Source organism: Bufo gargarizans, chromosome 2 (assembly GCF_014858855.1).
Source record: "Bufo gargarizans isolate SCDJY-AF-19 chromosome 2, ASM1485885v1, whole genome shotgun sequence".
NCBI lineage: Eukaryota > Metazoa > Chordata > Amphibia > Anura > Bufonidae > Bufo > Bufo gargarizans.
In genome coordinates this window covers 652,236,562-652,260,949 of record NC_058081.1, presented here as the reverse complement: position 1 = coordinate 652,260,949, position 24,388 = coordinate 652,236,562, and the positions used below count along the sequence as shown (strand labels likewise).

Sequence of the window (24,388 nt, the reverse complement as noted above, 5' to 3'; positions counted from 1 at the left end):
GGGCGGGGCTTCCCCTTGCGGTTTTATTGTTTGTAATCTTGCGCGTTCCCGGAAGACGCCTCAGTTATCGCAGCAGCAGGAGACGGAGAGGAGCGACATGAAGCCCGCGGTGTGTGCGGCCGTCCTGGCCCTGCTCGGCGCCATAGCGAGCCCTGGAGGTGAGCGGGAGCCGCGCGCAAACTTTCTGCTGAACTTTTGTGTCTGGTGACGTCATCGGTGGGGGAGCTGCCGCCTTGGGTGGGCTTCTCCAGGGAGCACTGTCCTTCCTGAACGTATCCACCATGTGCAACAAAACACGGTCACGAAGTGCGATACGGATACGGAGCGACCAAAAAATAGTAATTTGTGTGCAATTTGTCTGATATTTCACAACTTTTTGTGGCGCCATTTGCAGGTGAGTCGCGTGCGATTTAGGATTTGCAGACCGCGGGGGTGCTCGGCGCTTACATCAGTCATGTGGGTCCAGCCGGTGGTCGCACCGCAGTCGCCTTCACAATCATTACCTGCGATGTCACCAGCTTGTCACGTGACCAAAGTCGCCGATGAGAGAAGCGTGACAACCACTGGAGACTGGTGGTAGTAGTAGTCTGAATTAGACCGCCCCTCCCCCAAGCAGTTGGGGTTGAGAGCACTGCGCGATGGCCGTGATGTCACCAGACGGGGGAGGAGCACCGTGCGATGGACGTGATGTCACCAGATGGGGGAGGAGCGCCGTGCGATGGACGTGATGTCACCAGACGGGGGAGGAGCACCGTGCGATGGACGTGATGTCACCAGACGGGGGAGGAGCGCCGTGCGATGGACGTGATGTCACCAGACGGGGGAGGAGCGCCGTGCGATGGACGTGATGTCACCAGACGGGGGAGGAGCGCCGTGCGATGGACGTGATGTCACCAGACGGGGGAGGAGCGCCGTGCGATGGGCGTGATGTCACCAGACGGGGGAGGAGCGCCGTGCGATGGACGTGATGTCACCAGACGGGGGAGGAGCGCCGTGCGATGGACGTGATGTCACCAGACGGGGGAGGAGCGCCGTGCGATGGCCGTGAGGTCACCAGACGGGGGAGGAGCGCCGTGCGATGGCCGTGAGGTCACCAGACGGGGGAGGAGCGCCGTGCGATGGCCGTGAGGTCACCAGACGGGGGAGGAGCGCCGTGCGATGGCCGTGAGGTCACCAGACGGGGGAGGAGCGCCGTGCGATGGCCGTGAGGTCACCAGACGGGGGAGGAGCGCCGTGCGATGGCCGTGAGGTCACCAGACGGGGGAGGAGCGCCGTGCGATGGCCGTGAGGTCACCAGACGGGGGAGGAGCGCCGTGCGATGGCCGTGAGGTCACCAGACGGGGGAGGAGCGCCGTGCGATGGCCGTGAGGTCACCAGACGGGGGAGGAGCGCCGTGCGATGGCCGTGAGGTCACCAGACGGGGGAGGAGCGCCGTGCGATGGCCGTGAGGTCACCAGACGGGGGAGGAGCGCCGTGCGATGGCCGTGAGGTCACCAGACGGGGGAGGAGCGCCGTGCGATGGCCGTGAGGTCACCAGACGGGGGAGGAGCGCCGTGCGATGGCCGTGAGGTCACCAGACGGGGGAGGAGCGCCGTGCGATGGCCGTGAGGTCACCAGACGGGGGAGGAGCACCCCCAAAGGAATGCCTGAATGCTGTGATAAAGCACGCCAGGGGCCACAGGGAAGTGTCGGGGCATGCTCTGCGCTCACTTTGGGGGTCCCACCTCTGATATTCCTGGCAATGTGCCACCAATATCCCAGGGGAGACTCCATTGTGATCAGCCGACTGATGACACGGGCTGCGGCTGTTGGGGCGTGACGCGTTTCCTGCGTGATCTCGTCTGTGTAAACCCAGCGCTTTCCTGTTTACGCGCCGTCGCCTGCACTCACTTCCTCATCTACAACACTAACTCGTTATCATGGCCTAGTCTGGGGTGAAAACTGGATGCAACTGTAACAGACCCACAGCTCTGAGGAGTGAGGTTTGTGCTGGGTCTCCAGGTGCGCGGCTCTTCCATGCATTAAACGTGTAGCAGGTTACAGTGAAGACCCCAGACTCCTCTGTATACGGGGGGGGGGGGGGGGGTCCGGTCTGGGGGTCTGTGGACGGGGGGGGGGGTCTGGTCTGGGGTCTTTATACAAGGAGATCAGACCTCTCACTGGAGGACGGGGCTGTATCTGCGGCAGCACCTTGCAGCGGAGTGAACCGCAATATGTGGGAGATGTTCAGGGCCTTCTGGTCGCCTCTTTTTCCAGGGATCCTCCAGACGTTCCTGACGAGTTGCCAAATCTGGTTTTATCAAGCACAGAAATCGCGATCCATTTGGTGCTTCTGTCCCTTTTTAAGGCCTCGCGCTGGACGCGGCCTGGCTGCGGTTTGTTTGCCGCGCTCCTTTATGGCGCCGTTGTATTGTTATTAATCCTCCACCTACAAAGAGCCGCGTCGGACGTGTTCGGTTTAACTCCAGCTCTGAAGCATTTGATCTACAAAGGTGTGTGACGCTGCGGGACGCGGCCCCTCTGGGGATGATGGACTTACCGGGCATGTAAGTCGCCGTGGACATGAGAAGATCACACTGAGACCGATATTGTCTGAGTAGTGAAAGCCGCCGCTTTCATCGTCACTAACGAGTACCGGTGAAGTGCGGCCGTCAGGAGTCATTAGTGTGAGGACGAGGAGGTCACCACTTCAGCGTATCCTGCAGATCTTCGGTAAATAAAAGAACAGTCATGGCTTCTGAGGTCACAGACTCCACTGATCCGCCGCCGGTACACGGCGCCGCCGCACGGGCTCACTGATCCGCCACCGGTACACGGCGCCGCCGCACGGGCTCACTGATCCGCCACCGGTACACGGCGCCACCACACGGGCTCACTGATCCGCCGCCGGTACACAGCACGGGCTCACTGATCCGCCGCCGGTACACAGCACGGGCTCACTGATCCGCCGCCGGTACACAGCACGGGCTCACTGATCCGCCGCCGGTACACAGCACGGGCTCACTGATCCGCCGCCGGTACACAGCACGGGCTCACTGATCCGCCGCCGGTACACAGCACGGGCTCACTGATCCGCCGCCGGTACACAGCACGGGCTCACTGATCCGCCGCCGGTACACAGCACGGGCTCACATCCTGCTGAATTCAGAGACCAGTCATGAAGTTGAAGCAGAGCCGAGTTTGTCATTCAGTAACTGAAAACAGTAACTTGATTGAATACTTGTTTTCTTTGCCCTAACTTGAGTATCTCACCATTGTCCCCGATCTTGTTGGAAGGAAATATTACCAACTTTTCCGTTATGCTTGTGTGATGGGCACTGTCTGCAGCCACCACTGAGGGGAGCTCATTACATAATCTATGTATAGTGAGCTCCCCCTGGTGGTCGCTGTATAATCTGTATGTAGTAATCTCCTGAGCTCCCTCTAGTGGTGGCTGTATATATCTGTATGCAGTAACCTCCTGAGCTCCCTCTAGTGGTGGATGTATATATCTGTATGTAGTAATCTCCTGAGCTTCCTCTAGTGGTGGCTATATATATCTGTATGTAGTAATCTCCTGAGCTCCCTCTAGTGGTGACTGTATATATATCTGTATGTAGTAATCTCCTGAGCTCCCCCTAGTGGTTGCTATATATATCTGTATGTAGTAATCTCCTGTGCTCCCTCTAGTGGTGGCTGTATATATCTGTATGTAGTAATCTCCTGAGCTCCCTCTAGTGGTGGCTGTATATATCTGTATGTAGTAATCTCCTGAGCTCCCTCTAGTAGTGTCTGTATAATCTGTATGTAGTAATCTCCTGAGCTCCCTCTAGTGGTGGCTGTATATATCTGTATGCAGTAACCTCCTGAGCTCCCTCTAGTGGTGGCTGTATATATCTGTATGTAGTGATCTCCTGTGCTCCCTCTAGTGGTGGCTGTATATATCTGTATGTAGTGAGCTCCCCCTAGTGGTGGCTGTATAATCTGTATGTAGTGAGCTCCCTCTAGTGGTGGCTGTATAATCTGTATGTAGTGAGCTCCCTCTAGCGATGGCTGTATAATCTGTATATAGTGAGCTCCCTCTAGTGGTGGCTGTATAATCTGTATGCAGTGAGCTCCCTCTAGCGGTGGCTGTATAATCTGTATATAATGAGCTCCCTCTAGTGGTGGCTGTATAATCTGTATATAATGAGCTCCCTCTGGTGGTGGCTGTATAATCTGTATATAATGAGCTCCCTCTGGTGGTGGCTGTATAATCTGTATGTAGTGAGCTCCCTCTGGTGGTGACTGTATAATCTGTATGTAGTGAGCTCCCTCTGGTGGTGACTGTATAATCTGTATAATCTGTATATAATGAGCTCCCTCTGGTGGTGGCTGTATAATCTGTATGTAGTGAGCTCCCTCTGGTGGTGACTGTATAATCTGTATGTAGTGAGCTCCCTCTGGTGGTGACTGTATAATCTGTATGTAGTGAGCTCCCTCTGGTGGTGACTGTATAATCTGTATGTAGTGAGCTCCCTCTGGTGGTGACTGTATAATCTGTATGTAGTGAGCTCCCTCTAGTGGTGGCTGTATATATCTGTATGTAGTGAGCTCCCTCTAGTGGTGACTGTATAATCTGTATGTAGTGAGCTCCCTCTGGTGGTGACTGTATAATCTGTATGTAGTGAGCTCCCTCTGGTGGTGGCTGTATAATCTGTATGTAGTGAGCTCCCTCTGGTGACGGCTGTATAATCTGTATGTAGTGAGCTCCCTCTAGTGGTGGCTGTATATATCTGTATGTAGTGAGCTCCCTCTAGTGGTGACTGTATAATCTGTTTGTAGTGAGCTCCCTCTGGTGACGGCTGTATAATCTGTATGTAGAGAGCTCCCTCTGGTGACGGCTGTATAATCTGTATGTAGTGAGCTCCCTCTGGTGACGGCTGTATAACCTGTATGTAGTGAGCTCCCTCTGGTGGTGGCTGTATAATCTGTATGTAGTGAGCTCCCTCTGGTGGTGGCTGTATAATCTGTATGTAGTGAGCTCCCTCTGGTGGTGGCTGTATAATCTGTATGTAGTGAGCTCCCTCTGGTGGTGGCTGTATAATCTGTATGTAGAGAGCTCCCTCTGGTGACGGTTGTATAATCTGTATGTAGTGAGCTCCCTCTGGTGACGGCTGTATAATCTGTATGTAGAGAGCTCCCTCTGGTGGTGGCTGTATAATCTGTATGTAGTGAGCTCCCTCTGGTGGTGGCTGTATAATCTGTATGTAGTAATCTCCTGAGCTCCCCCTGGTGGTGACAACAGACTAAGGTTACTTTCACACTAGCGTTTTTCTTTTCCGGCACAGAGTTCCGTCCTAGGGGCTCAATAACGGAAAAGAACCGATCAGTTTTATCCCCATGCATTCTGACTGGAGAGCGATCCGTTCAGGACGTCTTCAGTTCAGTCTTTTTGCCATTTCAGGACCGGGATAATACCGCAGCATGCTACAGTTTTCTCTCTGGCCCAAAAAACTGAACACTTGCTGGATCCGGCATTAATTCACATTGATACCGTTCCGTTTTTCCGGATGACACCGGCGAGACGGATCCGTCTGACAAATGCTATCAGTTTGCGTACGTTTTTCCGGAATCCTCTGCCGCAAGTGTGAAAGTGCCATTATTATTGTTGTTACTGGGTATTAATCTCTTTCAGTTTCAGTATCACAAAGTGCGTCTCCGTAAAACCTTAGTTTACAGAATGTTAAACTTCAGAACAGATGAGTTTCTCTAGTCCCCGAGTTCTGCCGTTTCTGAGGAAGCCTCGGTTGTGATGGGGACGTGCGCTTTTCTTAGCAGAGGTGAATGATGCTGATTTATGTCTTGTAGCCTTTGGCAGACTGACCATCTCTGGGCCGCAGGCGCCAGTCCTGTTGGGGGAAGATGTGACCCTGGAGTGTTTGTCCGACACCGACACTGACATGGCAGATTACACTTTTGAAAAATACGTCAAAGTAAGTATCGCTGTCTGTGTGTGCGTTATATTAGGGTTTCTGTAAGCACCTTCTCACAGTACATACATTATGTATCCTGAGCTACATCCTGTATTATACTCCAGAGCTGCACTCACTATTCTGCTGGTGCAGTCACTGTGTATATACATTACTTATCCTGTACTGATCCTGAGTTACATCCTGTATTATACTCCAGAGCTGCTCTCACTATTCTGCTGGTGCAGTCACTGTGTACATACATTACTTATCCTGTACTGATCCTGAGTTACATCCTGTATTATACTCCAGAGCTGCACTCACTATTCTGCTGGTGCAGTCACTGTGTACATACATTACTTATCCTGTACTGATCCTGAGTTACATCCTGTATTATACTCCAGTGCTGCACTCACTATTCTGCTGGTGCAGTCATTGTGTACATATATTACTTATCCTGTACTGATCCTGAGTTACATCCTGTATTATACTCCAGAGCTGCACTCTCTATTCTGCTGGTGCAGTCACTGTGTACATACATTACTTATCCTGTACTGACCCTGAGTTACATCCTGTATTATACTCCAGAGCTGCACTCACTATTCTGCTGGTGCAGTCACTGTGTACATACATTACTTATCCTGTACTGATCCTGAGTTACATCCTGTATTATACTCCAGAGCTGCACTCACTATTCTGCTGGTGCAGTCACTGTGTACATACATTACTTATCCTGTACTGATCCTGAGTTACATCCTTATTATACTCCAGAGCTGCACTCACTATTCTGCTGGTGCAGTCACTGTGTACATACATTACTTATCCTGTACTGATCCTGAGTGACATCCTGTATTATACTCCAGAGCTGCACTCACTATTCTGCTGGTGCAGTCGCTGTGTACATACATTACTTATCCTGTACTGATCCTGTGTTACATCCTGTATTATACTCCAGAGCTGCACTCACTATTCTGCTGGTGCAGTCACTGTGTACATACATTACTTATCCTGTACTGATCCTGAGTTACATCCTGTATTATACTCCAGAGCTGCACTCACTATTCTGCTGGTGCAGTCACTGTGTACATACATTACTTATCCTGTACTGATCCTGAGTTACATCCTGTATTATACTCTAGAGCTGCACTCACTATTCTGCTGGTGCAGTCACTGTGTACATACATTACTTATCCTGTACTGATCCTGAGTTACATCCTGTATTATACCCCAGAGCAGCACTCACTATTCTGCTGGTGCAGTCACTGTGTACATACATTACTTATCCTGTACTGATCCTGAGTTACATCCTGTATTATACCCCAGAGCTGCACTCACTATTCTGCTGGTGCAGTCACTGTGTACATACATTACTTATCCTGTACTGATCCTGAGTTACATCCTGTATTATACTCCAGAGCTGCACTCACTATTCTGCTGGTGCAGTCACTGTGTACATACATTACTTATCCTGTACTGATCCTGAGTTACATCCTGTATTATACTCCAGAGCTGCACTCACTATTCTGCTTGTGCAGTCACTGTGTACATACATTACTTATCCTGTACTGATCCTGAGTTATATCCTGTATTATACTCCAGAGCTGCACTCACTATTCTGCTGGTGCAGTCACTGTGTACATACATTACTTATCCTGTACTGATCCTGAGTTACATCCTGTATTATACTCTAGAGCTGCACTCACTATTCTGCTGGTGCAGTCACTGTGTACATACATTACTTATCCTGTACTGATCCTGAGTTACATCCTGTATTATACTCCAGAGCTGCACTCACTATTCTGCTTGTGCAGTCACTGTGTACATACATTACTTATCCTGTACTGATCCTGAGTTATATCCTGTATTATACTCCAGAGCTGCACTCACTATTCTGCTGGTGCAGTCACTGTGTACATACATTACTTATCCTGTACTGATCCTGAGTTACATCCTGTATTATACTCTAGAGCTGCACTCACTATTCTGCTGGTGCAGTCACTGTGTACATACATTACTTATCCTGTACTGATCCTGAGTTACATCCTGTATTATACCCCAGAGCAGCACTCACTATTCTGCTGGTGCAGTCACTGTGTACATACATTACTTATCCTGTACTGATCCTGAGTTACATCCTGTATTATACCCCAGAGCTGCACTCACTATTCTGCTGGTGCAGTCACTGTGTACATACATTACTTATCCTGTACTGATCCTGAGTTACATCCTGTATTATACTCCAGAGCTGCACTCACTATTCTGCTGGTGCAGTCACTGTGTACATACATTACTTATCCTGTACTGATCCTGAGTTACATCCTGTATTATACTCCAGAGCTGCACTCACTATTCTGCTTGTGCAGTCACTGTGTACATACATTACTTATCCTGTACTGATCCTGAGTTATATCCTGTATTATACTCCAGAGCTGCACTCACTATTCTGCTGGTGCAGTCACTGTGTACATACATTACTTATCCTGTACTGATCCTGAGTTACATCCTGTATTATACTCTAGAGCTGCACTCACTGGCAGTTTTCACGCAGGTCTTATAATGTGGGGTGCATATTCCATTGTTCTTCCCGTCTGTGGGGGGAGGGTATGGCCTCGTTCACACTTCAGTGTTTGGTCAGTGATTTCCATCAGTAATTTGTGAGCCAAAACCAGGTGCAGCTCTAAACATAGAACAGGAGCAGATCTTTCCCTTCTACCTAATGTCTATGGAGGCTCCACTTCTGGTTTTGGCTCACAAATCACTGACCAAACACTGAAGTGTGAACTAGGCCTATAAGTTTCGCACTTGTTCCTGCAGCGGGCGGCGCCCCATTGTTGATGCCCCTAAGGACAGATGTGACTGGGGTAAGGCATGAGAATGCAGATGGTAGGTAGAATGAGTTTGCTCACCAGCAGCACAGAGTATTTCAGGAGCCTTTTAATGCTGGGGGTGGCAGTGTCCTGATGTTAGTGAGGACAGGACTGTGTGTGTTTGAAGGGGGGGGGGGGGGGGTGGTAACAGGTTTGACATCATAAACTGGTCATGGAAAGGCAAGGTCTTAAAGCAGCACAGAGTATTTCAGGAATGGAGTGGTGATCTGATTTTAGGTGCTGCACGCCCTTGTATGTGATGTTCTGGTGCTTGTTTGCTGCCAGCGCTCGGGTTTCTGTTTTCTGATGACATCACGTGTTGCGTGTTTGCGCGGTGTCAGATAACCAGCTTCGGGCTGCAGGTTCCGGATCAGGGGCCCGTGTGGCTTCGGGCGGCGCGCTCTGGGGGGAGGAGCCACATAATGGTAGAAGATCTGTTCCATTATAGACACGAAAGTTCCGGCCTCTGATAATCCAGCAGATTCGTAGCCGCAGACTAATAATCCAGAATATTTAATATTGCCGCAGCACTGCCCGCTGTCTGGTGCCCACCGCCATCTTGCCCGGGGGGGGGGTCCCAGCGCTTCCATATTAACCGGGGACATCAGCAACATTGGAACGAAAAATGCTGCGTACATTTTTGGATCCCGTTGAGCCATTTTGTTTTTGTTTGCTTATCGATACGGCCGCCACCGGGGGGTTCTGGTTGCCCATATGGCAGACCCCTGAACTGCTTCCTGCCCTCCCCCGCTCAGATGCACCGCAGAGCCGATGGCGCTCCCTCCGCCGCCCGCCATTCTTGTCTTATAAAATCTGCCTGATCCAAAGAGGGGAAAAAAAAGGATTTTATTCGAAATGTTTGTTTTTGACGTGTGAGGTGAAAAGCAAATACAATTACGGCGGCGGCGCTGTCTGCTCTCCGCGCGGCTTCGCCTCCACAACGTCAGCGCTTGTTTGATGGATGCTCTAAAAAGCTGCTTACAGAGGAAGCGAGAGCGTAGAGCGCGGTGCGCACTGCTTACGGGGGAAGGGAGAGCGCGGTGCGCACTGCTTACGGGGGAAGGGAGAGCGCGGTGCGCACTGCTTACGGGGGAAGGGAGAGCGCGGTGCGCACTGCTTACGGGGGAAGGGAGAGCGCGGTGCGCACTGCTTACAGGGGAAGGGAGAGCGCGGTGCGCACTGCTTACGGGGGAAGGGAGAGCGCGGTGCGCACTGCTTACGGGGGGGAAGGGAGAGCGCGGTGCGCACTGCTTACGGGGGGGAAGGGAGAGCGCGGTGCGCACTGCTTACGGGGGGGAAGGGAGAGCGCGGTGCGCACTGCTTACGGGGGGGAAGCGAGAGCGCGGTGCGCACTGCTTACGGGGGGGAAGCGAGAGCGCGGTGCGCACTGCTTACGGGGGGAAGCGAGAGCGCGGTGCGCACTGCTTACGGGGGGGAAGCGAGAGCGCGGTGCGCACTGCTTACGGGGGGGAAGCGAGAGCGCGGTGCGCACTGCTTACGGGGGGGAAGCGAGAGCGCGGTGCGCACTGCTTACGGGGGGGAAGCGAGAGCGCGGTGCGCACTGCTTACGGGGGGGAAGCGAGAGCGCGGTACGGGGGGGAAGCGAGAGCGCGGTGCGCACTGCTTACGGGGGGGAAGCGAGAGCGCGGCGCGCACTGCTTACGGGGGAAGGGGGAGCGCGGCGCGCACTGCTTACGGGGGGCGAGGACGCAGAGCGCGTGCCCTCCCATTGTCGGCCCTCCATAGACTCCTTTAGTTGTCACTCCGCCATATTACTGTGTAGGTCAGGAGTCTGGGAAAGCTGGGGCGGCATTTCTTATAGCGCCTCTGGTGGTGAAGCGGGGCAGAGGATGATGCGGTGTTCCCCCATATTGTGTTGTCTGCGGCTCAGCCGCTACGCTGTCCTCTGGCTAATTCCAGCAGCACCTGCAGAGCGCTCTGAGGCACGGGGCGTCTTGCGCCTCATTTATCTGGATATCGTCTCTTATCTCGCTGACACTTCACCCGGACGGGAAGATGCCGCTCCCGCTGCGAGGCCTGATAATACCCAGTGATGGATTGTACCCATCTGTGCCGCCCTAGAGCGTCAGATGCTGCCTAACTGCACGAAGCTGTCGAAGGGTGAAACCCCTGTGTCCTGATGCAAAGCATGCACTCCAGAGCTGTATTCATTATTCTGCAGTCTTCAGAGCTGAAATCTCCCAGTTTCCTGTACTTATTCAGTGTCTGCTTTGCATTCCTGGGAATGCTCCAGGGTGTTTTTGTCCTGACTCCATCCCCCAGAGCAGCAATAATAAAGTGGTTGGGAACCGGTCCGGTGACATTTCTGGATCTGACTAATTTCCGTGAGGATGGGTTTTCTCTCAATTATTTTGTTAACCCTTTCCTTGTCTCGGGTAAGAGGCGCTCGTCTTATCCGAGGAAGTGACCGCTCCACTAACAAGTCATTGTACCACCCTCTACATCATAATGGCGGGGCCTGCAAGGGAGTGTGTGCCCCTATAGATCCCCTCTGCTATCAGACCTAATGACTTGCCCAGCAGAACAGTGAGTGCAGCTCTGGAGTATAATACAGGATGTAACTCAGGATCAGTACAGGATAAGTAATGTATGTACACAGTGACTGTACCAGCAGAATAGTGAGTGCAGCTCTGGGGTATAATACAGGATGTCACTCAGGATCAGTACAGGATAAGTAATGTATGTGCACAGTGACTCCACCAGCAGAATAGTGAGTGCAGCTCTGGAGTATAATACAGGATGTAGCTCAGGATCAGTACAGGATAAGTAATGTATGTACACAGTGACTGCACCAGCAGAATAGTGAGTGCAGCTCTGGAGTATAATACAGGATGTAACTCAGGATCAGTACAGGATAAGTAATGTATGTACACAGTGACTCCACCAGCAGAATAGTGAGTGCAGCTCTGGAGTATAATACAGGATGTAACTCAGGATCAGTACAGGATAAGTAATGTATGTACACAGTGACTGCACCAGCAGAATACTGAGTGCAGCTCTGGAGTACAATACAGGATGTAACTGAGGATCAGTACAGGATAAGTAATGTATGTACACAGTGACTGCACCAGCAGAATAGTGAGTGCAGCTCTGGAGTATAATACAGGGTGTAACTCAGGATCAGTACAGGATAAGTAATGTATGTACACAGTGACTCCACCAGCAGAATAGTGAGTGCAGCTCTGGAGTATAATACAGGATGTAACTCAGGATCAGTACAGGATAAGTAATGTATGTGCACAGTGACTGCACCAGCAGAATAGTGAGTGCAGCTCTGGAGTATAATACAGGATGTAGCTCAGGATCAGTACAGGATAAGTAATGTATGTGCACAGTGACTGCACCAGCAGAATAGTGAGTGCAGCTCTGGAGTATAATACAGGATGTAACTCAGGATCAGTACAGAATAAGTAATGTATGTACCCAGTGACTGCACCAGCAGAATAGTGAGTGCAGCTGTGGGGATAATGTCTAAAATGCTCTTCCTCAGCCCTGGATACAGGTCCGTGTGAGCAGAGTCCTTCCTGGTTCTCTGTGTTTGCGGCTGCTGTGTCGGTCGTTGTCCGTTACAGATATTACCTGACGATCATCTCACTTTGTATTAAAAATTGAATTCACTTTATTCTGTGTTCTCTTACAATCCCCTGCAATGAAAGGGGGAGGGGCTCCTGTTTCATGAATATAATGCCTAACGTACAGTGCAGACTGACACTGCAGTAGTCCTATTAGTAGTTATGACGTTGCGCTCTTTGTGTCCCCAGTGGATGAGGTCCTGGGTGCAGCTCGACTCCTCCCGCTACCTGAGATGTTGGTACTACAACGTGAACGTAAGCCGTATCGGCGAGCGGCTGCTCATGCACCTCAGTGACATCACCGAGTGGCAGAACGGACCGTACCGCTGCGTGAAGACCGGCAACCAGACCGGGGAGGACGACGTGTCCGAGGAGCTGACCATCAAACTGATCGGTAGGTCAATCTGCAAGGAGTAGTGAGTGTGGCTAGTGTAAGAAGAAAGCAGAGGTATTGCCCCATTACAGTCTCCCATAGATACGTCTCAGCTGTAATACCAGACACGGCCTGAGGACGAGGGGGCGCTGGTGTACAAAGCGCTTTATTTGGTCTTTTATCACTAAATAATTAGGAATTCTTACCAGTAGACTTTAGTTTCATTTCCTCCATATTTTCAGGATCTCAGCTTGCTGTCAGTGAATGAGGGCATTCTTGTTAATGTCCAGAACCTGTGCTGATGTACAGCGTCCGGGTCGGTCCAGTTCTTGGCTCTGTTTGGCGATTTTTATTATTTATTTTATTTTCTCCTCTTTTCTTGGGGGGAAAATGCAGTTGTCGCAGGAAGTTTGCGCCCTGGCGGTTTGGAGCCCCCTGCTCTCTGGGGAAGACGGAGGGTGGTCCCGGGCCCTGGGCATTAGTGGCCATGTGCCCCTTTGCCCGCCCTGTACCCCAGTCCTCACATGCCTCTGTTGTTCCTCCTGGAAGCCCATGAATTCCCACAGAATTGTGCCCTTGTACTCTGACAAATCTCTGATCTAGGTGTCGGCCACCTCCGGCTCTCCAGCTGTTGTCGCACTACATCTCCCAGCATGTAGTATTATTAGTCTGTTCTCAGAACTGCCATAGAAGTGATTGGAGCATGGTGGGAGTTGTAGTTTGCCGTAGCTTGAGATTCCTGACGTTTCCAGTAAGAATTAGACATGGTAGCGCTCCGTTAGTCTGGTCATAGATTTCCAGGGGGAATAACAGAAGGACGGCGCAGATCACAGAATAAATGCTCCAGATCGGTCCTCAATATCTCCTACTGGCGACATCCGTGACCGACATCAGGATTAAAAACGTTGATGAAAATAGATAATTCTGGATAATTTTTGCCGGCGCTCGTTTTGCTGTTCATCACCGTCCTCCGGCTACTGACGGCGCAGATGAGCGCCCGGGCGGAGGCGTCAGCGCGTCCCTGTAGTGCAGCCGTCAGGGCCTGCGAGGCCGAGCATCACGGATGACTTAAAGGGCACAGGAAAAGCCCTGAAACGTGAACGTCGCAACAATCCAGCGGGAAATCTCACCGGGGGATCGGCAAATGTCACCACAAAGAGCCCCAGGAAAAATACAGAAAGATGAAATATATAATGAGGTCGCGCAGGAGAAGAAAAACGTGGCTGCCATCTGCCAAAAACAGCGCCACACGTGAGCTGGAGCGGCAATACCAACCATGGCCACGTGTGGCGCTGTATCTGGAAAGCAGCCATGTTTTTCTTATCTTGATTCTGTGCCTCGTTCTATCCTCCGCACACAGACCTTTATCTGTATAGAAATCTGATTAATGAGGCGGGTCTAGAGGTGGAGGCGGGTCTAGAGGTGGAGGCGGGTCTAGAGGTGGAGGCGGACGGTCCTTAGGAGCCTCTGTACATGAGGTTCTGTTGGGGAGTTGGCAGCTGTCCCACCACATCCTGCTGCATCTCCTCCCGGCTTTACTGGTCAGATTTTACTAGTTTCAGGCTTGATCTGGGAAACTGTATAAACTACCTAATTATCAGAGTATCAGTCATTCCAGAGTCTGTGGGTTCACAATGTCCGGTGGGTCCTGGTTCAGCTTGATTGTCCGGGTCTCAGGTAGAGGAGGTCGCAGCAGACATTACAGCCTTCAGCTCCCTGACCCTATTATTTTCAGACCGTAACCTGTTTCCATCTACTGCACTAATGTTCAGAGCCCTGCATCAGTGGACGCCTGATCTAGTAATCTCCTGAGCTCCCTCTAGTGGTGGCTGTAAATATCTGTATGCAGTAATCTCCTGAGCTCCCTCTAGTGGTGACTGTATATATCTGTATGCAGTAATCTCCTGAGCTCCCTCTAGTGGTGACTGTATATATCTGTATGTAGTAATCTCCTGAGCTCCCTCTAGTGGTGTCTGTATATATCTGTATGCAGTAATCTCCTGAGCTCCCTCTAGTGGTGACTGTATATATCTGTATGTAGTAATCTCCTGATCTCCCACTAGTGGTGACTGTATATATCTGTATGCAGTAATCTCCTGAGCTCCCTCTAGTGGTGGCTGTAAATATCTGTATGTAGTAATCTCCTGAGCTCCCCCTAGTGGTGGCTGTATATATCTGTATGTAGTAATCTCCTGAGCTCCCTCTAGTGGTGACTGTATATATCTGTATGTAGTAATCTCCTGAGCTCCCTCTAGTGGTGACTGTATATATCTGTATGTAGTAATCTCCTGAGCTCCCTCTAGTGGTGACTGTATATATCTGTATGTAGTAATCTCCTAAACTCCCTCTAGTGGTGACTGTATATATCTGTATGTAGTAATCTCCTGAGCTCCCTCTAGTGGTGACTGTATATATCTGTATGTAGTAATCTCCTGAGCTCCCTCTAGTGGTGGCTGTATATATCTGTATGTAGTAATCTCCTGAGCTCCCTCTAGTGGTGGCTGTATATATCTGTATGTAGTAATCTCCTGAGCTCCCTCTAGTGGTGGCTGTATATATCTGTATGTAGTAATCTCCTGAGCTCCCTCTAGTGGTGGCTGTATATATCTGTATGTAGTAATCTCCTGAGCTCCCTCTGGTGGTGGATATATATATGTATGTAGTAATCTCCTGAGCTCCCTCTAGTGGTGGCTGTGTATATCTGTATGTAGTAAGCTCCTGAGCTCCCTCTGGTGGTGGATATATATATGTATGTAGTAATCTCCTGAGCTCCCTCTAGTGGTGGCTGTATATATCTGTATGTAGTAATCTCCTGAGCTCCCTCTAGTGGTGGCTGTATATATCTGTATGTAGTAATCTCCTGAGCTCCCTCTAGTGGTGGCTGTATATATCTGTATGTAGTAATCTCCTGAGCTCCCTCTGGTGGTGGCTGCAGACTTGTATGACACTATGATCTTTTGTCAAGGGTTTGGAGCTCTGACTCCTATAATTAGATAAAGAAATTGATCAGAGAATTTTGTAGCTCTGTAAAGTTTAGCTTTGCTTTCTTGGTGAATAGAGGCGGCGTCATCTCATCAGTTGTGTCTATGGTTTTTCTCCAGATCTGAAGGAAATCTATCTGGAGAAGCTTCACTCGTTTTCCAGCAGTGTGCCCGATATCTTGTGGGCAGAGAAAGGATCTACGGTGGAGGTGAAGTGCTCGGCCTCCTCCTCAGTGGAGCCCTTGTACGAGTGGAGCCAGGAGGTGAGTCGTTAATGTCATGGTGGCTGGTCGTATAGAGAATACGCTGCAGAGAATCGGACATTTATCTTCATACCCATCGGTCTGTCGGGCGTTCCCATCTAACAGAGCGATGACTTATTGATAGGACCATGACCAGTGGGGGCTGCAGCGCCGATTCCGCGGTCACATTGGTGCGGGATTCAGCTCCCACTAATGTCCTAAAGGAGTCTCGTCATCATCATCTTTGTGACTGTCCTTGGTGTTGTGTCCTATGTGGTGACGTCTGATCTTGGTGTAATTTGCAGCAGGTCTCCATATATTGACCCTCGTGTTCTTATGTCTTCTCTCTCCTCAGTTCAGCGACTGGATTCTACCTTCTGATACCCTCATTCTCAAAAATGTAAATGAAGAATCCGAAGGAAGGTACATCTGCCAGGCTCGCCACCCGGAAGAGGCGGACCTGGTCAAGACGCGGTCCTTCCAGCTGCTGGTGATGAATAAGAGTCCTGAAGAAGTCCGAGGTAAGGACCTCATGCCAGATGAGCAGCACTTCGCCTGATAGATTGGAGTCCGCTAGGTCTCTTGGCTCCTCAGTAGGCGTTCTCTCCTGTCCTGGTGACCTCAGGGCTGCAGCAGTGACACCATGGCTCCTGGACCATCAGCCTTGAAGCCATGGACGTGCTGCCAGGGGCCGGAGAGGTAACGTGACCCCCACCATTGAGCAGTGCAGAGTCAAGCATACTTAGAAGCAATCTGCGGTCGGCAGAGGGTTCTGATGGATTGTGCCCGCGTGTCATCCCTGGCGGTGCCCTGCGTCACAGGCTCGGTTCACTTATGATGTAAAGAGAAGATAATAATCGATTTTAGAGGAAAAATTGTTAGGAAACATTATATTGTATATAAAGTGCAAATGCTGCCAAAAATTACCAGGAAGAGGCACAACCTGTATATCACATAAAGGAGGGCCTCATTGACATTGTGGTACAATAGTTCAGATAGTGGGACTCCTACACTCATAAAGCCCTAGCACTAAGGGAAAGGGCTGCCAAAAATTACAAGGAACCGGCGCTCCAATACACCCTTTGTTACACATAAAGGAGGGCATCATACACACCCTTGAAAAATTATGATTAATGGCCTGCTGGTGACCCTCAAAAACATTAGGGGCGAGGGCCTGCTGGTGACCCTCAAAAACATTGGGAGCGAGGGCCTGCTGGTGACCCTCAAAAACATTAGGGGCGAGGGCCTGCTGGTGACCCTCAAAAACATTAGGGGCGAGGGCAGACTAATAAGCATGTTGATATGACAGAAGAGGACGATGAGAAAAGGAAGATTGAACCATTTACCCTTTTTTGTGGTGGAAGGGGGGGGGTGCAGGGAATACAGTGTATTCAGTACTAGGGGTGGGTGATATATGCGATATGCACGATATGACCACGGAGCGGTAGTAAATTGAAGCTTCTCACCGCCCCGTGACTCTGCATCGCGCTGTACTGGAGTGGCCAGCGGGCTGACAGGGTGTGTGACGTCAGGTCCTGTAATGCATGCTGGGAAGAAGACGCGACGCCTGCGGACTGCCGACTCGCAGAGCACGCTGCAGGGAAGGTAAGTATAGCGATTCTTCTGGGGGGGGCTGAAGGATGGCACTGGCTCTGGGGGACATATGGCATTGTAATTTGTCTTTTTTGTATACATACAGAAGAAAATAATATCTCGCAATATATTTCGCATATCGCCCACCCCTATTCAGTACATTATAAACAGCACATGTAAAGAGCCTTTATGTTCGGCCGCTTTCCTCTGGTGGAGTTGAGAAGTCAGGGGCAAACCAGGCCTTGTTCATTTTTATGAGTCAACCTGTCAGCATTTTCAGTTGACAGGCGGATACGCTTATCAGTTATTATGCCACCAGCAGCGCTAAATACCCGCTCAGACAAAGCGCTGGCGGCAGGGCAGGCCAGCACCTCCAAGGCGTAGAGCGCCAGTTCGTGCCACATGTCCAGCTTGGTCACCCAGTAGTTGTAAGGCACAGAGGGATCACTGAGGACGCTGACACGGTCTGCTACGTACTCCTTAACATCTTCCACAACGTTTCCCTCCTTGTGACACTAGGCCACGCATCAGGGTGAGGGTGCTGGCGGGGTGTCATGAACCTGTCCCAGGCCTTGGAGAGTGCTGCGCTGCCTCTGTAGGAACTGCTGTGTGTTCCCCTCGTCTCCCCTCCTCGGTTGCCCAAGGAACTACGGACTCTGCCGCCAGCGTTGTCAGATGGAAATTTTTGGAGCACTTTTTCCTCAGGGACCTTCTGGTGTTGCACCGTTTTGCTCGTCCTCTCCAATAACTGCGTTGGTCGGGGCACGGGTCATGATACGGGACACATGCTGGTGTACGGCGTAGCGGCCAACAAACGTGCGGGGAGGAGACTGGAGCACCCGCGGTATCCGGCCGAGCATGCTCGACCAGAACTCTTTAGCAGTGTTCATCTAGTGCGCTGGATTGAGTTGCGCACTCTTATGTTTTTAAATGAATGTTATTTTTACCTTTTGTGATGACGCCGAGCGCAGCATAAGAGGATGTGCACGCCGACGTCATCACGTGGGAGGCCAGGCGAAGCCTGTATCTGAGTAAGTGCCCGCACCAGCGACCATGTTTTAAAGGGACCCTGTCACCTCCAAAACACATTTTAACCCGACCTCATTCCCTTACAGGAGCCCCCCGTGTGCTCCTCATCATGGCCTTCATTCCCCTGTGGTTGTTGTATCCTTTATAAAACGCTGTTTTAATCTGTGTGTTCGCTATCCTCAGAGTCGGCTTGAAGTCAAGGGGGCAGCGGCCTCCTCAATTCATGGAACTAAGCGTGCCCCTTACCCGTCCTGGGATCGTGTAAGTCTCGCGCATGCGCTGTGCGCTCCTTGCCACTGCGCGATTCCGGCTCCTGCTGTCAGTCGGCAGCTTTCTTCTCTCTGCGCATGCGTCATGCTTTTCCATCATGTGCGCGCGTCCAACGCATGCGCAGAAAGAGGTAAGCGGCCGGCTGAGTGCGGGAGACGGAGATGGGAACGTGCAGTGACTTCAAGCTGACCCTGAGGATAGCGAAAACACAGATTAAAACAGTGTTTTTATGAAGTATACAACAACCAGTGGAGGAATGAAGGCCAAGATGAGGAGCACACTGGGGGCTCCTGTAGGGGAAGGAGGTCGGGGTAAAATGTGTTTTGGAGGTGACAGGGTCCCTTTTTAAAGAAAAATAGAGAGACTGCAAAAGAATCCGGTGAGGGCCGCAATTATCATCTTCTCTTTACATCATAAGTACAGAGGCTCCGGTCATCCAGCACTGCAGCAGTCTCGGGGACGCCGGTTTATTGGAATTTTACTGCATTATAGTGATTTTCAGTCATTTATTACTTATTGCAAAAGGCTATAGGACCCAAGAGAAAGCGGAGAAGATCCCGAGCAATGTCAGCCATTCAGCAGGTTATCAGACCTCATATGTACATAATATGGTTTGGTCGCCCTCGGTGTGTATGGAGGGATCTAGGCAGATATAGAAGATCAGCATGTTAATGGTTAACTACATTTCATTTTTTTTTTTTTTTTCCCCCCCTCATATTTGTAGGTGTCTTGTCCAGCCTGAGCTTTGGAGATATCCTCCTGTATATTGCCATCCCCGGGGCCATGCTCACTGTCCTCCTGTTTATGCTCTTGGTTATTATGATTCGTCACCGCAATAAACAGCTGAGGAAACCACAAATCAGCCTGTAAGTGCACCACTAGAGGGAGCTCAGGAGATTACTACATACAGATATATACAGTCACCACTAGAGGGAGCTCAGGAGATTACTGCATACAGATATATACAGACATCACTAGAGGGAGCTCAGGAGATTACTACATGCAGATATATACAGCCACCACTAGAGGGAGCTCAGGAGATTACTACATACAGATATATACAGTCACCACTAGAGGGAGCTCAGGAGATTACTGCATACAGATATATACAGACATCACTAGAGGGAGCTCAGGAGATTACTACATGCAGATATATACAGCCACCACTAGAGGGAGCTCAGGAGATTACTACATACAGATATATACAGTCACCACTAGAGGGAGCTCAGGAGATTACTGCATACAGATATATACAGACATCACTAGAGGGAGCTCAGGAGATTACTACATGCAGATATATACAGCCACCACTAGAGGGAGCTCAGGAGATTACTACATACAGATATATACAGCCACCACTAGAGGGAGCTCAGGAGATTACTGCATACAGATATACAGCCACCACTAGAGGGGGCTCAGGAGATTACTACATACAGATATACACAGCCACCACTAGAGGGAGCTCAGGAGATTACTACATACAGATATATACAGCCACCACTAGAGGGAGCTCAGGAGATTACTACATACAGATATATACAGTCACCACTAGAGGGAGCTCAGGAGATTACTATATACAGATATATACAGCCACCACTAGAGGGAGCTCAGGAGATTACTACATGCAGATATATACAGCCACCACTAGAGGGAGCTCAGGAGATTACTACATACAGATATATACAGCCACCACTAGAGGGAGCTCAGGAGATTACTGCATACAGATATATACAGCCACCACTAGAGGGGGCTCAGGAGATTACTACATACAGATATACACAGCCACCACTAGAGGGAGCTCAGGAGATTACTACATACAGATATATACAGCCACCACTAGAGGGAGCTCAGGAGATTACTACATACAGATATATACAGCCACCACTAGAGGGAGCAAAGCAGATTACTGCATACAGATATATACAGCTACCACTAGAGGGAGCTCAGGAGATTACTACATACAGATATATACAGCTACCACTAGAGGGAGCTCAGGAGATTACTACATACAGATATATACAGCCAACACTAGAGGGAGCTCAGGAGATTACTGCATACAGATATATACAGCTACCACTAGAGGGAGCTCAGGAGATTACTACATACAGATATACACAGCCACCAATAGAGGGAGCTCAGGAGATTACTACATACAGATATATACAACCCCCACTAGAGGGAGCTCAGGAGATTACTACATACAGATATATACAGCCACCACTAGGGGGAGCTCAGGAGATTATCCTGTACTGATCCTGAGTTACATCCTGTATTATACTCCAGAGCTGCACTCACTATTCTGCTGGTGCAGTCACTGTGTACATACATTACTTATCCTGTACTGATCCTGAGTTACATCCTGTATTATACTCCAGAGCTGCACTCACTATTCTGCTGGTGCAGTCACTGTGTACATACATTACTTATCCTGTACTGATCCTGAGTTACATCCTGTATTATACTCCAGAGCTGCGCTCACTGTTCTGCTGGTGGAGTCACTGTGTACATACATTACTTATCCTGTACTGATCCTGAGTTACATCCTGTATTATACTCCAGAGCTGCACTCACTATTCTGCTGGTGCAGTCTCCAGGCTTGCCCCGCCGGGCACTTTGTGGCAGTCTGTCCCCAGCTTGCTGACTGTCTCCAGTGCTGTTGTGAATGCTTTGAGGCTTTATTAGGAGATTTCTGTGGTTCTCTTCTGTCCGATTCTCTGTGGCCCTTTCATGTGGTTCTTTTTCCTCCTCAGGGTGGATGGTGAGAAGAGGTCCCCCATATATAAAGGAAGCCTCCAGTCTGTGCACACCACCTGCTCGGACACGCAGCCCTTGGTGATATGATCGGCGCCGCAGGTAGGTATCTGCCTTTAGTGATAAGTAATCAATAAACGATTAGTCCTGGAGCTGTGAAAGACCCCCGACCCCTGCACAGACCGAGATCACCCTCTACCCATGGAATGTGTTAATGTTGGGATTTCACGTCCCCCATTCTTTACCCAGATACAAGCGTCGCCGGGGCAGTCTGGCAGTCGCTTATCTCTGCCCTCTCTGAATCTGCATTCAGACATTTATGGTTTAGTATTTAAAGGGGTATTCCACATGTAGTCATCCTGAGGAGGAGCACCTTGTTAGGTCGGGGGCTATGATCCCGTTATCCAGTAGAATCCTCCCAAGGCGGTGACGAAAATTACATCCGCGATATTCTGCTCTTCCCAAGTCAGAGATCCGTGGCCCCTTCCTTCTGGTAACTGCCGGGGCCCCCACTAGTAACATCTGGCATGTTGATTGTTTCACTGGGAATTACCCTTTAAATACTTGCATAGAATTGTATTAAAGGAGTCCTCCGGATGTAGATAAATGTACCTGGTTTGGGGGGGTGGTGATGGGGTCATCAGAATGGCTGTGTACTGACAGTCGTTCATAGTCAAGGGCCACGTGGATCCTAAAGGGCCCCTGTACCATCTATTTATGTCCGGTGTGCCCCTTTAAGCCTCTGATTAACTCTCCTCTCTTCCGCTCCTCCAGCCCGACCATCCCGTCTTCTCAGCCGGACGGCGCCCTCCCCCACGTCATCGCTCTGCTTCCTGTGTGCCTTTACAATATTGGTGGAGGGAATTTCGAGGGACATAAAGGAGTGGAAATTTTTTTTGTGGTTCTTGCTAATCGGGGAAAATGTCCTGTATTGATTGAGCCGTGCACAGTAACTACCCCCCAATCGATGCTTATTGCACTGGTGATCACTGTATCATGGCTTCACTGCAGCGGGACAGGCACCAAAGAGTTAACACTTTTCTTCTTGCCGTTGTGGTTCATTAAGTATTTTTGCTTGTGTCGCCCCTCGGGGGCGTCTCGCGCTCCGGTCTACGAGGAATGTTGCCCTTTGCCCCTCGGTTGACGGATTGGAGGAATTTGGCGCGTGGAGGACGTTTCCTGTCGGTGCCACTTACCGTATTCTTAAAGGGCAGCGTTATGTAAGGAGGCGCGAGGCGCGGAGCTGGAGGGCCTCATTATAGCCAAAGTTACAAGATGATGTAGAACTACAATGCTCAGCATGCCACAGGTGTTTTTTTTAAATGTGAATTGTAGGTGTCATTTTAGGTCTGAGGTCTAGCTCCCCTTGCCCCTCTCACAGCAGCCATTCTGAGCAGGCTGGCCTGCAGTGTAAAGTATGGGGGGGACAAGGACAATGCAGCTGCCGGAGGTAGATTTGTTGGAAATCTAATCATCTGGGTTCAGGCTACAGTGGAAGAAAACAGCAGGTCATCATTACGTGACGGACTGATGAGCGCTAAGGGGGGCCTCCGCTTTGGACGACCTACTGGATAGAATATCACAGTGTTGTCTCCCATTACCTGGCAGTAAGTCCTCCTTTTTCCTGCAGTGCCCCCGCAGGGCGTATGAAGTATTACACCGCCAGCTCCCATCTATGGGTTGTCTGGACAGGACGGGTCCTCCAGAGCGAGAGACGCTCTATGTGACCACCATACGATTACAGGTAAGGCTACGTTCACATTAGCGTTTTTTGCGGATCCGTCAATGCATTTTGGTGACTCCGTTACTGGGGACAAAACTGAAGCGTTTTCTTCCTCTGACGGATCTCAATAGCGGAATAGAAAACGCTAATGTGAACGTAGCCTAACCAAAGGCCCGCGGTGGCTACAGAGGGTGGAGGACCCCGCTTGTCCATATAGTACTGGATTTCAGTAGGCACTGCAATACTTCACTTCCCCTGTGGGGACGCTGCAGGGAAACTGAACACTTACTGCCCGGTCTCCCTGCAGATCGAGCCGCTCATCCTCCTATCAAAGGCAGCGTCCAAGCAGGAGCCCCCTTTAAGGCGGTCAGTGCAGGAGGGATTTCTCGGGTATATGGCGAGCGTGCTACTAGTGCAGCCTGGGGATAGGACATCTATAGAAGGGTATGCTGGGAGTTGTAGTCTCGCACCAGCTGGAGACGATGGGGTTGATCTGCATCACGCTCCAGGCCGCGTCTACTTACCTTGTATGCTCATGAATGTTTTCTACGTGTGCCGTGTTTCCTAATAAATCAGATCTTCTACATCTGGAGTCTGAAGGGTTTTCTTCGTCCTCTGAAGCACTGACACAGCTACATGACAAAGTCGGCTCTACTGCAGCCATAAACTCCTTTATGTAATAAAAAGTTCTTCAAACAAGAATGACAGCAAGCAGAGATCCTAAAGACGATGAGGTGTAGAAACCCAAAAATTATGATTTTTCTACTGCTGCAGTTCTATAATCTCCGCCTGATTGGTGACAAACCCGGCTCTGCTACATTCCAAAGCACGTGTGCCTCCTTGTAGTGTCAGTTATGATGATGGAACTGTGGTGATGTAGCAGAGCTGAGTTTGATGGCATCTTAACAAGTTGTGCCCAATTACAAACTCCTCTCACCTGCTAATGCCCCCTCCTTGATTTAGCAGAGGTGAGATTGGCAACCAATCAGATTCCAGCAATACATTTTTCAGAAGCCTTTTGAAGAATGAAAGCAGT

General features: G+C 50.3%; 1 protein-coding gene across 1 annotated transcript; it reads left to right on the top strand.

Moving 5' to 3' along the window:
- LOC122928911 lies at nucleotides 1-22,946 on the top strand. Its single transcript, XM_044282227.1, has 8 exons — nucleotides 1-158; nucleotides 5,830-5,954; nucleotides 12,580-12,784; nucleotides 15,865-16,007; nucleotides 16,342-16,507; nucleotides 19,603-19,744; nucleotides 21,629-21,731; nucleotides 22,404-22,946. Exons 1-7 carry the CDS (start codon nucleotides 98-100, stop codon nucleotides 21,717-21,719), a joined length of 933 nt encoding a protein of 310 aa, XP_044138162.1. The 5' UTR covers nucleotides 1-97; the 3' UTR covers nucleotides 21,720-21,731; nucleotides 22,404-22,946.
- Nucleotides 22,947-24,388: the final 1,442 nt, after the last annotated feature.

Coding starts and splice junctions, on each gene's coding strand:
- LOC122928911 (XM_044282227.1), top strand. CDS start 98: ATGAAGCCCGCGGTGTGTGCGGCCGTCCTGGCCCTGCTCGGCGCCATA. Junction 16,008..16,341: donor TGTACGAGTGGAGCCAGGAG/GTGAGTCGTTAA, acceptor CTCTCTCCTCAG/TTCAGCGACTGGATTCTACC. Junction 19,745..21,628: donor AGGAAACCACAAATCAGCCT/GTAAGTGCACCA, acceptor TTTCCTCCTCAG/GGTGGATGGTGAGAAGAGGT.